The sequence below is a fragment of the Oreochromis aureus genome, linkage group 11, assembly GCF_013358895.1.
Source record: "Oreochromis aureus strain Israel breed Guangdong linkage group 11, ZZ_aureus, whole genome shotgun sequence".
Lineage (NCBI taxonomy): Eukaryota > Metazoa > Chordata > Actinopteri > Cichliformes > Cichlidae > Oreochromis > Oreochromis aureus.
Window position 1 is genome coordinate 10563203 of NC_052952.1, and position 16550 is coordinate 10579752.

The 16550-nt window shown below is 40.8% G+C and overlaps 1 protein-coding gene across 8 annotated transcripts in view; it reads right to left on the minus strand.

The window, feature by feature from the left end:
- Positions 1-11182, minus strand: part of LOC116322598 (CUB and sushi domain-containing protein 3-like) — a 228863-nt gene extending 217681 nt beyond the window's left edge. For all 8 annotated transcript variants that reach the window (XR_005614833.1, XR_005614834.1, XM_039619520.1 and 5 more), the window contains exon 1: positions 10643-11182. Coding sequence is in view for 6 of the 8 variants with exons in the window: in XM_039619520.1 (XP_039475454.1) it covers positions 10643-10820 (178 nt within the window). In the remaining 2 variants the exon portion in view is untranslated. The remainder of the gene's footprint in view (positions 1-10642) is intronic.
- Between the last annotated feature and the right edge of the window lie 5368 nt (positions 11183-16550).

Here is a 16550-nt window from a genome sequence, read left to right on the forward strand (position 1 = left end):
CCAACTGTTGGACTAATAAATCTTATCTTATCTCATCTCTGATTGTTCAAGCAAATAGAACACCACTATATAAGTAGCAGTCCCTTTACCATTTTAAAATAGGCTCTTAAGTTGCATTATGGGAAATGTGGTAGGTTTCAGTGTTTTGTAACTTGACCTATGCTGTGGACTAAAGACAGGAGATCTTGTTCTCTGGTGCTTTGATGTTTCACTTTGTGTTACTAAATCATTGGGGTACCTCTTTAAATGTTATAACAAAAAGAATACTGCTGACATTTGATTTGATTTGGGCCGAGTGAGACTGTAAGACAGTCGAGTAAAAATATATAGAGATAGATAGACACAACTGTTGAAAGAGCAGCACGCAGTTTTGTAACTGTGTGTTAACAGTGTGTTGAACAGAAGAATAACATAAAAGTGAAGTAGCCTGTACATTTTGCGCTGGTCTTTGATAAACTAACCTGTAAATGGTAAAAGTCAGATATTATTGGCTCTGTATTGTACCCGGCACCCAAAAGAGCTCTATTAGTCCTTGAATTATTTCAGTGTTTGTCAAGCATTAGATGATTAATGTCACAAACTATTCAGAGTAAAGCTGTTTGTGTGAACTGCTTAGCAGTGTTTGTGTGGCTGATTGTTGTGATGTCCTGGGGATGACAGAACAGATGCTCACTGCCAAGATATTTTTTTCCCTTCTTTCTACCTTTATCGCCCACTTTCTACTCCTCAGCTTTATGTATTCCTTTCATCCATCATTATCCTTGCTTCAACTCTCAAAACTGTCTCACGCCATTTGTTCTTTTTTTCTCCACCATTGTGTCGCATTTTTTCTCCTACTTATGTGTGTCTTATTTGCCTTTTTTAATTCACTTGCCCCTCTGCCAAGAATTGTTCTTTATCTCCTTCCTTCTCAGCAACTCTACCTCTCATCCCCACTCCCATATCTATTGGCTCCCTTGTTTTTCCCCTTTTTTCCCCCCAAATGAATTAGAATCCCCCTTTTCAATGCTGTGAATCATACAAGCTTGTAATATGTTTAGCGCTGTCAGCTCCATAAAAGCTGCATCTATAAAAAGAACACTGTAAGCATTCATCTTGTTACTTCAAAGGAAAATGCAACGACAACATGTGCTTCCTTGTACAGGAGAGAGGACATGCACTAAATCCATTTATCACTTAGACCAACAGTATCTCATCCTTGAATTTTGCTGTGACCGCTCAGCTGCCTGCTCTAACCTCCATCATCATTTCAATTGTGAAAGGCAATCCCCAGAGTTTTCTGTGACCCCATGTTAGTGCCACGCTGCAAAAATGTCCATAAATTGTGATGAGAAACCAAATTAACAACATGCTGTGATTGCACAGTAGGGAAAATACGGTTCCGAAAAATATGAATCAGTATCATAATGCATGAGTCTGGCAGAAACAGTGGCCTCAGCAGGCGGCCAGGCAGCCTGACAGACATCTCAAGAATGGCCCCAGCTGTTCCTCAAATACTTACATTTACCCCTAGCCTTTTGGACGTGCACACAAGTACGGTGCATTTTCCACACCACACTTTTGAAGCTGATAACAGATTGTTATACTTGCTGTGCAAGACAAAGACAGACAAATGGCAGTTGTCTCCAGCTCTGATGAGATTTCCAAAGGTATTTGTCAATCTAAATTAAGGGTGCATGCGTATGTGCTGTTGTTTCTGTTTGTGTGTGTGTGTGCGCGTGTGGGTGCGTGCATGTGTTTGAGTATGCATATGTATATTTGTTGTTGGCCTTGTTGTGCTTCTCACTAAAGGAAAAGGGTGAGACAGAACTACTGAATGTAATCTCCTTTTGTGTAGTGAGCACAGAGATTTGGGGCAGAATGAACCAGTTAATGAACCACAGGATGAAAAATAAGATTGATTTTGTAAACAAAATATATTATGCATCATCGAGAATATCCTATTATTTTCAAGGCCTAAACAAATTTGTTGCATGCTAAGTGGGTTATTTAAGATTTACTTTAGGCATGGAGGAAAATGAGAGACAGCACTTTTGGCTTTTCAGTACATGGACTGGTGTATGAAATGATTGGTGCACCATGAACGAGTAAACAGCCAATATGTTGTCCTCCGCCATTAATGCAGATCTGTATTGGGCCATAAAGAGCAGTGATTATGTGCAGCAGGAGAGGGGAGGAGCAGTCATTTTACTGCCATCCGCATTATTATGAGTGACAAACAGGCCACTGGGTAATGGATGGTTGCTGATGGGTATGAGAGATTGCCCATCCCAATTGACTATTTTTGAACAGACTATCATTAAATAGGCACAGAAAATAAACAAGCATAGTTTAACCTGCACCTTTCAGGTAGTCGCTTCAGGATCCAGCAGGGCAGATTTAACTACACAGAGTCTCTTCTCTCCCCCTGCAGTGAAACTGTTGCATTCTGATGAAAGAGCGCGGCCTTTAGTTTGGCAAATTTATTGTGTTCCATTTGCTATATTGCCCTTGAAGTCTATTAACTTTATCTGCTGTCTATTGTTTTGTATTTCTATTTTACTGACTGTGTATTATTTGTCCGTTTTATGTGGCAGGCTGCACATGACAATAAAGTTTATCTAATCTAACAAAAAGCTTCAGCAATCAGTGTAGTATTGAAATAAATCTTTTTGTGTCCTAATTAGTGGCTTTCAGTGTAGGCTTCCCGACAATAAAAGAAATGTTGTTCGTCCCCTCCATGAGCACCACAGGTGTGTGAGCGTTTTCGTTAATGGAATAAAATGTCGCATTATTCTCAAAGTGGCATCAGTTACTGAGAAACAATGTATAATGCTTTACAGGTTTGCTCTTCATCAATAGCATGTGGCTCTAAAAGGTGTCGAAGGAGGAAAAAAATAAAAAGAAGAACAAGGGCACACACTGCAGCGCAACATTTGGATAAAGGTCTCTACTAGGCATTGTTAAAGGACAAAAGTGTCAGCGGAAAGTATGCTACACAAACAAAGTCAGACAATGTCAGAGTGCATCACTGCATTTCAAATGTATGGCAGATGCTTTGAAACAAAGCGACTTACATTTGTCCCCTCATATGCGCGTACCTATTTAAGTGTGTTTATGTGACATAAACTGACTGGAGCAACTACAGATGGACGAGGGGAACTGGTTTCTTCTTTTCTTGTCAAAAGCAACTTAGAAATGTTTGCAACTGTTGCAAGACATTGTAAAACAATTGCAGTGCATAAATATGCACAACTGTGTTCTAAACTTATAGATACTTAAAACAGCTGTGCACCTCATGCTTTTTTCTCCACATGTATTTGAAGTAATTTCTCTGCTTCCTTGATACTCCATTTCCTCATGAATGATTGTAGTGAATGCTTAGTCAGGGACACCTCTTGGTCTGGATGGCATTTCATCATTGTTCACGATGATGGCCTAATACAATGGATGGGGAAGGCCATAGCGCCTAGCCATCAAATTTAGCACAAAAAAAAAACTGCATTGATTTGCACCTGACCTTAACGGTGAATCAACCATTATAAAGATATCCATCAGGCCTGTTATGCAGCACTGGCTGTAAAGAAGGAGGTCTTTCCAAGTAAAGCAAAGGTCAACAAATATCCTCATAGACTTCATTTGCTGCAAAGTCCCTGTATTGCTGTTGCTTCCGCAACCTTTACAAAACACAGAATCATCAGGACCTTGTGTAACACGGTGTTGATGATTCAGAGTGCTGATTTTAAATCTTGCACTGTCAAGCTAATTGAGGCTGGGATTTTCATGTGCAGTGTTTTGAATATTGTGATCCAAACAGAAGGGACTCTTTCACAAAATGCTAAAAACGAAAGCCAAATATAGCTGCAGACACCAGGATCAAAGCTGCACTTGAATTATTGGGGATCAGCAACTACCTTAACCTTAGTATGTTTACTGAGTGTTCCAGTGGGGAGATTGCTTTCTGCCACAAACCAAATAATAGGTTGGGACAGTTACATCACATGTGCAAAATCTGCAGATGTATGGCTATTTCAAGTGGAAATTTTAGTACTAAAATTTCTGCTGGTTTTGTGGGTATTTTTAAAACCTATTGATGTTTGATCAAGTGGTCATAATTGTTCAGTAGTTGCTGTACAGCATATTTCTTCAATGATCATAGCTTTTGAAAAGAACAGAGATATATGTGAGAATGCATATATGTGTGAGAGTGTGTGTATGTGTGTGTGAGAGAGAGAGAGTGAGAGAGAGAGAGAGAGCGAGAGAGAGAGAGAGAGTCTCTCTCCTGTCTCTCTTTTTGTTGCTTGTTTGCTGTTATACCTCTGGATCATGAATCTTGAAGGTCTGCTATCCAATCATGGCCATCTCAGCACATTTAACGGCAATATGTTTTTAGAATTTCAAGAACTTTTCTCTTAGAGCTTTTAAAAAACTGTTCTCTGAGTTGCAGACTTAAAGTGTTGCGTGAAGAAGAGAGAGTCATTTTTCTTCACCATAACCAGAACAGCAACTTTAGTAGACACGAATCTTAGACTGATGTCCTCAAAAAGAAGGATTTTATCTGCATGGCTGTACTGCACCTTTACATTTCATATTGATAGAATGTGCATTATCGCAGTCCCTCACTACGCTTGTCTGCATGCTTGATGAAAGGGAAATGGGCTGCCTACAACAAAAACAGAAAAGAGGCTTCCTAGAGAATCACTATTACCTCATGAGTGTGTCACTGCAATTTGGGAAAGGGCTGTGAAGTATTCCATTTGGTGATTTTGAATTGCCAACCACTGAGCTGAAAAATAGTAAAATCAAATACACTGTCACACTGAAACACAGCTGGCACATGCATAAGTGCATGGTCACACACACACACACTCAGGTGAAAAATGGTCAAATCAAATACACTGTCACGCTGAATCCCAGCTGGCACATGCATAAGTATGAACACACACTGTTGTGTACAGAAATAACAGAGATTGTGTGTCTGTGTCGCCTAGTTTAATAACTACTACCGTAGCTCATCGTGCTTTACTTACTTCCCAGCAGATAGTATTTTATGGCTAGACACCAGTAGATCCTCAAAGTGCTACTGAGGCATATTGCACCTGATGCCAGACCACCGCTGTGAGAGTTGCTGTACAACACAAAACTGTGAGCCAACAACACATCTAATAGGATGCCTGTCGCTCAAGCCTCCAATCTCCCAAACAAACAATAACATCAACACTTCACTTTTCCCGAAGAGACATAAGAAAGACGCACAGGATAAGAATGTGTTTTTTATCTGGCCACTTATCTTTTCTATGTAAAACTCTTATTCTGCCTGGGCTGCCATCTTGTAAGTTCTTTGTTTTGTAGCAAATTAAAACCTAAGTTGTGTTTCAAATGGACCTAACTGATGTCTTATTAATGCTTTAATGAAAAAAGCGAGTCCTGGTTCAGTGGAGAAAATTGAAAGAAGAAGCATTTTGGACAAACCAGACAAACCATGTTAAACAGGCAAAATTAAAACAAAAAACCCCCAATATATGCAGATGTGGAAATGGATGAATAGCTGCTTAAAAGAAATGCAACTCTACAGGCCAGGACAAAAAGCTAAGGCAAACAGCATGACACCCTGAATTCATTATTAGTTAATCAATGGGTTGTTTCACTATGCACAGCAGAAGCCTTATTGTGTCTTCTCACCTGTAAGAGACTTTATTCTTGAGAGAAGAGGATAGAATTTTTAAAAAGGGTCAACTTTCAGATTAAAGTATTTGTAACGAATTCAGCAGCTTCTAAGGTGTCACTCTGTGAGCATCTGGTCTCAGTTTCAGCACCAGGATGTGGTAACTAAACTGGCAGAGACTGAGAGTGGTCCAATATTTCTTTAGTAAAACAGCAAGTTATTACCATACCATGCAAACAGGTCCCTATATTACATTTTCCACACTTTTGTGTGTCTTTGCCACTGATATTTGACATCGAGTAAGACTGACAGGCCACTGGTAGTTTGTTACAAGAAATTTGTTTAATTAAACACAGCCTCTGTGAGACCAAATATAAAGAACACAACGCTACCTTTTGAAAAATCTAATAATTCATTTGCTAAAGGGGAAAAGCCTGTTCTTGGTCTACCTGTCTGTGTAGATGGATTATATAATCTCCATGTACTGCCTCCTAAACACTGGTAGCAAATTGGTTTAGTTTATTTGAGAAAACATGCTGTAGATTCATGGTAACAGCCACTGAGCAATCTACCTTTATAGTTACCCTCACATTGCTTCATTTATTTTCCCAGACCACGCTTTTCTCTCTGTGTGCTCTCCTGTCACACATCAGAACTTCAGCTGACAACCACAGACACAAACAGGTGGGCACTGAGAAAGAACATCCATGAAGACACATGCATATGCATGAATTTAGTACTACTGAAAATACACTGCACTGTAGAAACATTTAAGAACAGTAATTATAAGAAAAGATCAGAATATCATCTCTTACAATATTACCTTTTGATTGATGTGTAAGCAAAATTCTTTCAATATTGTTTCCCAACTAGGGCTAACAACTGCAACTGTTTCCAAATTTCTGTTGCATGACTTATCTCCTTTTTTTGTTTATTTGTTTCAAATTTAAAGAGAAATGAATGAACATTGTTAAATAAATGAAAAGTTTCTTTCAGTAAGTATAACTCCAGACATTTATGAGTTTAATCCTCTCTTAAAATGGCACCTGATGTGCACAACAGGGTCCAGTTTGAATTTGTAGCTTTGACTCTCAATTTGGCCTCACTTCAACCTACTACATTTAATCTCAGCTAACAGTGAGCTGTTTTTCTTCCTGAAGACAAGATGTTGCCAGTCTATCTCCCCCAAGAATACTAGTTATATTAAAACAGAATTCATCAGAACCAGCAAACTATATCCAGGCTTCACAGGGGCCTGTCAGCAACATCTAAGAGCTTGGCCCAGGCTTAAAGCCACGGGCGAGCGGCCAGTGGGTGAACTGAGTATTACTTTGGTATGCCACTTGGACCATCCATTAAGATATCAGCACTGAAAGAAACATAAGAAAGCCAGAGCGTAAAATGTTAGGTGTTCCAAGTTCACCTATCATCATCCAGGAAAAGAGTTTATTAACACATCCAAGTAAAATCCTCTTTTTTATTTCCCCTCAAAGTTTTGGGACTCTGTAAAGTTAAGCAAACACGGACAAAAATGATTTGCAAGTCATCTAATATCCGTATTTAATTTAGTATAGCACAAAGACATCTTATTAAATGCTGGAATGTCAAACAGTTTGCCCAGAATGTCTTTCCTTTACATTTGAAAGAAACAGTCAGTCTGGGATGTCCTTCAGTAATCATGTTACTGACCTGTTGCCAGTCAGCCTAATTAGCAATGAGATGTTCTGTCAGGTCTTTACCTTTTTGTAGCACAAGTTAAATAAGTATTTAAATAATGATAATGATAAAAATGCCTGCATTTCAAGTATAAAATGATGTTTTTGTACAATTTACAATTCAATATAGGTTTATATGATTTTGTTAATCACTGGACTGCATATTTATTTACATACTAAACTCCATCCCAACTTTTTTGGAACTGTATGGGTTGTACTTCTTCATCTTCTTCGACCATTTTTGTGGACCTTGGGGGCAGTTGGATAATGCCCAGCATTCCCACAAGATAGAATATAATTACACAGACAAATTGTAATCCTGATTAGCCCCAGCAGCCTTCCCAGCCTGTTTACATAATCACATTGAGATAAAGTCTTCATCAAGGGCTCAGTGGCCAGATTACAGTCTGTGTAGAACCCACCTGATTACCAATAATTAGAGAATGCCCAGTATAGACTTAATAAAGACACACACACACACACACACACACACACACACACACACACACACACACACACACACACACACACACACGCACACGCACACGTGAGAGATAGAAGAAAATGTTAGAAATACAATGTAATCACAATAAACAGAAGCAACGGCACACGACAGATGGACAATTTTCAACAATCTGCTCGCAATCATTAATCGTTCATTGTCTTTTCAAGGGTCCAGGATACAGCCCAGTGCCTCTGTGCTCTCTTTGCCCCTTCAGCTTCCTATGAGGACACACCTTCCTAATTTTCATTTATAAGATCCAAACAACAAAAAATGAATGTCTGAGCAGATCTTGATATGCAAAATACCACTGAAAATTAATTAAATCCATAAAAAGTATGAATATAAAGTGAAACAACATCCATCTGCTTCACTATTCTAATAACCATAAACAATATACGAGTAAAGGGGGCAGATGAAGCAAGCTGTGCGCATAACCACAGTCTGGTTCTTCAGAGCATCACCACTTACATTCACATGATATTATCCATTTCTTCTGTAAGTACAGAAGATTTATTGTTGTGAACATATTGATTGTCCACTGATCGATGAACGCATTGCGACGACCATAAAAAACAGACAAAAGCCACTTTTGTACCCAAGGGAAGAGAGACAGATTGTTCATTGTCAGCGCAAAGGAATTCAATTGGTGTTTGAACCAGCTATTTTGATCATTTATTTCTTCATGTTTTTAAGGACTTTATCTTTAAAACCACCAGAAAAAAAACTTCAATGTCTACAGTTTATCCTCTTCAATTTGTATTTATATTCTCTTCAAGGATATGACCAAGTTGCATTTGAATTTCCACAGTTATTGGAACTGCTGCAGTGAGGTTGTTTTTGTTTTTTTTAATGAAATTGTGACATTGTATCTGTTCTGCACAACAAGTTCCAAAAATTTAATTCAACTCCACTATATATGTGCACAGTGCCAAGATTTAGACAGGTGATGGAGATACCTAAGAATCAGAGCAGTGCATCACCCAGGACAGGATCCTGGCTCAAAAATAATCTAATTATAGTCGCTGAAAAAGGACCTCTAGAAAAGTGCTGTTGTACAAACCCTGCCAGATAGGAGTCTTTTTTATGGCATCATTATCTTAGAAGGAGAAGTGAGTCACAGGCCAGATCTAGCAGATATCTTTTTACTTCTGCAAACACTGTGTCAACTGTCAGAGGCTGAGGAACAACAACTGTTCCATAGTTCTTCTTCCTCTCATTGCGCCGTGTCAGTATTTCCTCCACTCTTTTCCAAAAGAAGATCCAGGCCTTCTCCCCCTTCCTCACGTCCTCCTCCTCTCCCTCCCCCCACGCCCTCCCCCAATTCCTGGCTGGCTGTCTCCCTAATAAGTAACAGAACTAGGAGGATTGGCAGTGGCCTCAAGGTTTGACATTGCCACAGTGTGGGTGGTGATGAAACAGCACTGTGCCCGACTCTGCTCCACTCGACTTGGCTCATTCTTGGTGGGCGCTGCTACTCTGCATGCTGCACATCTCATCCACCCCCAAGAGACAGACATTGGAATTACTCACAGGGCGAGCAATCTGCATGTAAATTAATATCTGTGAGTCCCCACATTCGGAAATAAATACATGCATGCAACAGATAGGTAGCCATTCAGTCACACGCATAAAACATCGTTAATGTGCTTTACGCAAAGACATTCAGAAGTAACACATTTTGGGGGTTTGGTGGGGGGGTGAGTTATTTTGTTTGCTTCTCTCTCTTTCGCTCTTTGCGTCTGATTTTAGTAAGAAATGAGAATTTCACCCAGTAGTGTGTGGTACTCAAACAGAGACACTCATGCAAACACACACTTCTGTTTCGACATGTAACTCCACTGCAAGGGCACGAGAATTTCATTTTTCCTTTCTGCAAATGTTTACGTGCCATTGAACAGCGGATGAGGACATGTTAATTGCAGTGTGCTAAATAAGCACTCGTCGCTTTGACTGACTTTTACAGAAGCTGTAGTGAGTGAACAGCATGAATGTAATTAAAATAAAAACAGAGAGATGACACAATCGAGCTCAAAGTCGTTTTTTTAAGGACTTCATTTTGAAAACTGCTGGGAAAGTGTCATTTTACTATTGCAGTTGTTGGTCTGACTAAATCTTGCTGATGCATATAAGAAGAAGACGGGGGGAAAAAACTAAAGCAGCTGTTATCTCACCAGCTACATCGAGCACTGAAATGGTCAGACACTGAGACAGAGCCACCAGAATACTAAGAAGCCCACCTTACACCTGCCTGCACTGGCAACTTCGATAAATACCAGCCAACAAATTGGTTCTACACCACTTATCCTGCCTCGGCCCCTGAATGGGTTCAGTAACGTTTCTGGTGAGAAACCGGCCTGACGCAAATCTCACATAAATACTTGAAAACTCGACCCAGAAACGAGAAAATGCGCGCGGCTTTATCCCAAAAGAAAATCAAAATCTCTTAACATGATAAATCTGCGGCGCGTGCACTTGCGCCTCAACAATTTACTAGTTAGCCTACTAAGCAAAGCAGCTCACGTAGGCTATTAGAAGAAGCGTAGGCTACCGCAAGAATATCTATTGAGCGACTCAGTCAAAGCCTGCATTGAGCGCAAAACCGCCGAAATGCGTCCCTTAAAAGTCCATCCAGAGAGCCGAGGTAGGCTATTATGTGCACGTCTGTAACGTTAAAGGTTGTGATTTCTTGCACGCACGCACACATGCGCGCACGCAGACACACACCGAGGCACACCAAGCGCATTCGAAAATGCAGAGAATTGCGGCAGTGGCTCGTACCTTTCACACAAGTGAACATCAGTGAGAAGACGAGGTTCCAAAAAACAATCCCCGTTCTAATCCTCATCGTTTTGGCTTGAACAAAGTCCCTTCTGCCACATTTAACGCATCTCCTGTTGAAAACGTCCCGTAGTTCAATAGATCCGTCGTAGTATCCGTCTCTGTAAATCCCCTTCATGTTCACAACTAAAACATGTAACCTATGGCCAGTTTTCTCTTTCTGTGGGGGTTTAAGTAGATTCCCTTCTCAGAGGAGAAACAGGCAGAGCCGCCCGCCGCGCTTTGTCAGCTGATAGGAGAGAAGTGAGCAAGACTGAATTTTAGGATAGGACCACAGCAACCTGGACGAGGGCTCAACCATCTCTACTGAGAGGGGCATCAAGTGCGAAGATCTCTGCTGGCGCGCTCTTGTGTCTGCCGTTCAACATATTTCCCTTTGAATCTCTAAAAACCGGCTGAGGACGAAGAAGAGTCTGGTCTACAGTTTGAATGCTGGCTTTATCGATCGGCAATTGAGCCAGGCAGAGTGAGAGAGGAAAGGTGGCGGTGGGGGCAGGGAGGGGAGGGTGCGAGAGGGAGAGCGTCCTGTGTAAGTATGATTTGGCGGATGTGTGGGTAACAAATCATGAAGTGGGAACAGCAAGGTGTGGGTGGCAAAGGAGAAGGAGGGAGGTATCTTTATGAGAAGAATGCAAATACTGAGAAAGAGTCGTACTGTATTAATGTGTGTGTGTGTGTGTGTGTGTGTGTGTGTGTGTGTGTGTGTGTGTGTGTGTGTGTGTGTGTGTTAGAGGAGGAAAGGGTGTGGGGGTGTTAGTTGAGACTCAGACAGGCAGCATCCCGTCCCGAGAGCTGATGAAAGAAATACGCCTGGTAGGCAATCCCACCATAACTCTGATTTTCATTTTGGAGATCGAGAGGAGCTGTTATTGGGAGTGATGGGGCTGGGCAATTTGCAATGCAAAGATGGAACGATGACGGCGCAAAGCGCAGCTCAGCTGCAGTGGGGCTCTTCTGCCATCTAGCTTCGGAAGAGTCGCCGACCTCTGCTTTGAAACGGACAGGAAAGGGGGAGCAGTGAAGCGAGGGGCCGTGATTGCACATAGAATGAACATCATTATGTTTGTAACACATTCGGATAGAGCTGCTTCAAGAGCGGTTAACTCCAACACACAGAGCTTCGCTTCCTATTTTTATGACACATTTCCTGGATTGCAGTGAACATCCAACACCCTCAAGTTTCGACTGTGTGAGAGCAGCAGCTCTGAACAGAGCATGAATATCAGGTCGGGCTCAAATCAATTGTGCATAACTTCGGTTTGAATATGGCCCAATTAATAACTGCAGTTTCAATGACCTCTATAAAAATCAATATTTCTTTCCTTATTGATTAGATTTATTTTGGTCAAATCAGCAGGGTAAGTTCATAAGAAAATTAAGAAGAAGCAAAAAAAAGCTTTTAGTAGAGTAAGAGAGCTGTCCATGGTGCTGAAACTAAAAACCAGCGCCTTGTTAGGAAAAGCAACTGATGTTTTTAGTTTTTATCATTTAAAACGATATGGCCAAAAATATTAAACTTTAATTTAATACTTAATACATATGTTAATACCTTTTTAACACATTCAAACAGTTTAGACAAAGAAAGAAAGAAAGAAAGGGACAAGTAAGTTTAAATCTGCATCATGATAATCATCTCTTTTCATGTCTCCGTGTACAAGGTTAGACAGGATGAACTTCACACTCATAACCCTTCAGTCCCTTGGGAGAGCAAATGGGGAAAACAGCTTGATCCTGTTCTAATCTTCCCTAATTATTAGGCTGCAGAGGGCAATGGGATTGTTGTCCTTCAGCCAGATAAACAGCAAAAACATAATTCAGCTCTGCAGGCCAAATGGTGGGGAATCAGGATTTATAATTACAATTCTACAAGATTTATTGGGGATTTTTGTGCTGTAAATAGCCGTAACACTTTATCGCCATCGTATTTCGCGAATTACATTTTATTCCCTGTTTATTGTGCCTCTAAGAAATGTATTGTAGCTCTTTGTGAAAATCTTATTCTACATGTTTCTGTGGACAGCTAGATATTAATCTATCTCTTTCTACCCCATACAAACTGAATCGCTACCACATGAGTGATAGATTTGTATCCTTGCTCCATTTCTCTGTAGAGTTGTTTATCGCAATGGTTTATGCTGCAGAGGAAAACCGCTGCATATCTGGCAGTGTGAAGTGGAAGGTCCCACATTCCCTCCTGGCATCAGAATTCTTCAGGTGTCTACAGGCTCAACAGAGGCTGCTGGGAATGCATTGAGGCACTAGGCGGCTTGTCTTCGCCACTGTAATCGACAGGTGGACCCAGGAGAGTGGGCTTCAGTTGTATTGATGCCTCTCGCCAGCTCGTCCTTGCTGCTTGATGAGCAATCAGACAGCCTCCTGCCTGATCCTCCTGTTGTTTTTGTGTGCATCTGTGGGTGTGTGCTCACCTCTGTGTATTAATAGTTCATAAATGCCAAATGGAACATGCATCCTCCTGTGCATGCATACATCTGTGCGAGCATGGATGGGCATTCTGTGGGAATAGGGGCGCATTTGTGCTAATATTTATGGACTGAAGTTCAAAGGTACCTTTACGTACTCACTACTGGAACAAGAAGCCCGGGGGCCAGTTTACTAACCATCCAGATAATCAGTCAGCTGAATGAAAAGCCAGTCAGACTGCTCTAACTCTTAGGGACCAAATAGGTTGTTGTACAAGTGAGTATGCTCAGCATGTTCTTATTACACCTGGGAAGATTTCCGTGTCACACACAGGTCAAAGGCCTCCTGCATTCCCACAGGGGGCCTCATTAGGGGAATTTCTACCATTGCAGCACATCCCGCATTCTGTATATGCATGAGTGCGTGCACATGTTTGAATAAAAGTGTCAAACCGCTTGTGTGCATGTAACGCATATACCCTTCAGTATGTGTCTGCTTTCATGAACACATATTGTGGTGGTATAGGCCTTGGCATACACATCTAAGTTGAGATCTTCACGCCTGGGTTATATTTTGTTTGCGTGTGTGTATGTGTGTCTGTATGTACTGGGGCAAAGTGCAGCTGTGAGGGCGTTGATAGAGTAAGCACTGGGGTCGGATTAGCTGACTTGACTTCCCTAGAGGAATATTTCTGAATCTGGCCTCTCTCACACTACCACTAATCCACTGCTGGGTTCAGCTGCTCCATTGCTCTAGGTGTGCACCTACAGTACACAAGCAGCAAGGGGAAGGTAGGTGGGGCAGGTGAAAGGAGTAGAGGGAAGATATGTGTGCATGTGGGTAAGAGGGTAGAGGGGATAGAGATGGAATCAGAGTTGCCGTGTCTGTCACAGTGGGTATTTTGGGGGCTCAAATAAAATCATACCAGGATTCTTTTTTTGTTTGTTTTGTTTTTTTTAAGCATTCTTAGTGCTCATGGAGCCCCAAAAAATGGCCATTCATGCTTATGTGTACATTTGCACACATTTTTATGTCTTTTGTAAAGTCAGCCAACATCCCAGTGCTCCTGTGCTAAGAGATGTAGATGGTGTAGAGGAAGTGAAAGACAGAGGCCGGGGTTTATAGAGAGGCATGTTTCTGCAGAATCAGTCGTGCGGTGTCATGTGAATCATGCAATTAAAGAAAAACAAACCTTCACGCCTAATCCTGTATCAGGTTACATGGTGGTACAGAGACAAAAATATGCATTGACAGTTTCACTGACATGCCTAGCAAGATCATCATCAGTGCAATGCTAGCACTTTAGCTCAGGGCAACACTCTGAGCTATGAGTCATGGTACATGGTCTGAATAAATATGGATAAAAAGCAACATCAAACACATCAAAACCATTTTGATCCATTTTTAGTTGAAGAAAAAGCCTTATAAAATATGAATTACACAATATTTTGTCTTTCCCCTACACAGCCTATTGCTTACACATATACACATTCCCTCCTTTCTCACCTTTGTCAAATTCTACCACTTTTGTCTTGTTATTACATGGGAGTTTACCACATTTTGTCTTTCTCTCATTAGGCTTTATATAGGTTTCAGTCAAATCCTGGCTGACTGAGCCTGCTCATGTGCTTTGTTCACACATCTGACATTAAACATTCTTAAACCTTTTATCTTCTGAGGAAAAGTCTGAAATAGTAGGACAAGAGAGGCGGAGGCAGCTTCGGGGGGGGTGGCGAGGTGCTGAGAGAGAGGAAGGGTTAAAGGTATTGATTTAGGAATGGTGTCAAACATAAAGGGGAGTGATAGAAAAGAGATGTGACTATAAGAGAGTGAGAGAAAGGAAGGGCAAACAGGCAAAGGAGGGCAGAGAGGATGAATTGAGGTTGTTGGCACTGGGGAAAAAAAGACAGACGAAGGCGCAAGGGTAAAGCATTATAATAAGCAGCTGAAAAATACATTTGAGGGAGCACAGAAGCACCAGTAAAAAAGGAAATGTAATGAATACTGAATCTAAATGGATACAAAAAATATGTGTTCATGAAAGAGATAACATATTTCTGGTGATACAAGAATGAGATAATATAGGGAATAGGGTGCCTTGGAGCATCGGAATATTTCTTTTTACATGTAAGATGAAAAACATGCATATTGTTTGTGGGTGTGTGTGTGTGTTTGGGTGTGTGTGTTTACACTCAGGGTCAAACTATTTAAAATGGATAATTAACAAGATGGAAAATGTTTCCAAGTTGGCAATAATTGGCAAAACTACAGACAGAAAAAAATGAAGAAAAAAAAAAGCTGCTCGCCAAAGTCACTCCACAGCAGCAGATCCTACTTCAAAGATGGTCTCATCATATATTGAAATGTAAAATGAAGAGTCTGGTGATACACAGACTTAATCATATGAATAAAAGATCAAAGGGAAAATTTGCTGATTGAGAAAGAGGAGGAGAGAATAAGCAAACGCTAGCGTTTTGATCCACTCCACTGAGAAAAAAATGAGTTAAACACTTTTTTTTGTGGAAAAAAGGTGTGTATCAGAGACTTGGAAATATGCTGAGAGCATTAATTATGCACTGGGATTATAGAGTGAGAGGTTTTTCTGACGGTCCACAAGATAATCTGATGTTCATGACAGCTGAGGCAGAATATCAGACTTAACTTTGATTATTAAGGAGTTGTGATGCTAAAACAACACTTTTAAAATGGACAATTTGTGCTTCAACTGCAATTATGAGGCTTTTTAATGTGTGTCTTTGTCAAAGTTCTTGCTGACAAGAAAACACCCCATTTGAATTCCTTTAAAATACTGTTTGCATTCCTTAAGTACAACTGCAATCTGTTGCACCATAATTTCAAAGTACTTCAAAGCTTCATTCCTAAGTGGTGTAAGCATCACACTGGGATATTACGCACAAACACACACAAAGGCATAATTCTACAGTCTGTATAATATAATGTTCTGTGTGCCTGAGCATGCCAGACTCATGTGTATAAAAATGTGCCGGCAACCAGCTACAAGTGGGCATAGAGTTGTGTGTGCGCGCTCTTGGAGACACCTGCTGCAGCAGAAGCTAAAACAAAGATGGTTTTTAAGTGCTTTGGCAGGTGTTTATCTGTCTGTCTTTCTGTCATTTTCTGGACAGATTTTGCCAGCACAATAGCATTCAACCAGCGAAAGATACAGTCACGAACCTTTACAGGTGTGTAACTGACAACAAATTGAAAGCCAAGTTTGACTATGGGTGTGGTCCAACACTCACTGTGACTGATGCGATTCTGTGGAAAGTACTTTTTGCAGAGCTGAGGCAAATCAAGTATCTACTTTCCTTGTAGGCGAATGACTTTCCTGAGGTAACGAGCACATCTCGTTTCAAGAGCTGGTTGAAGGACATCTTGTTAGAGCTGACGCTCTCAATGCCATCTA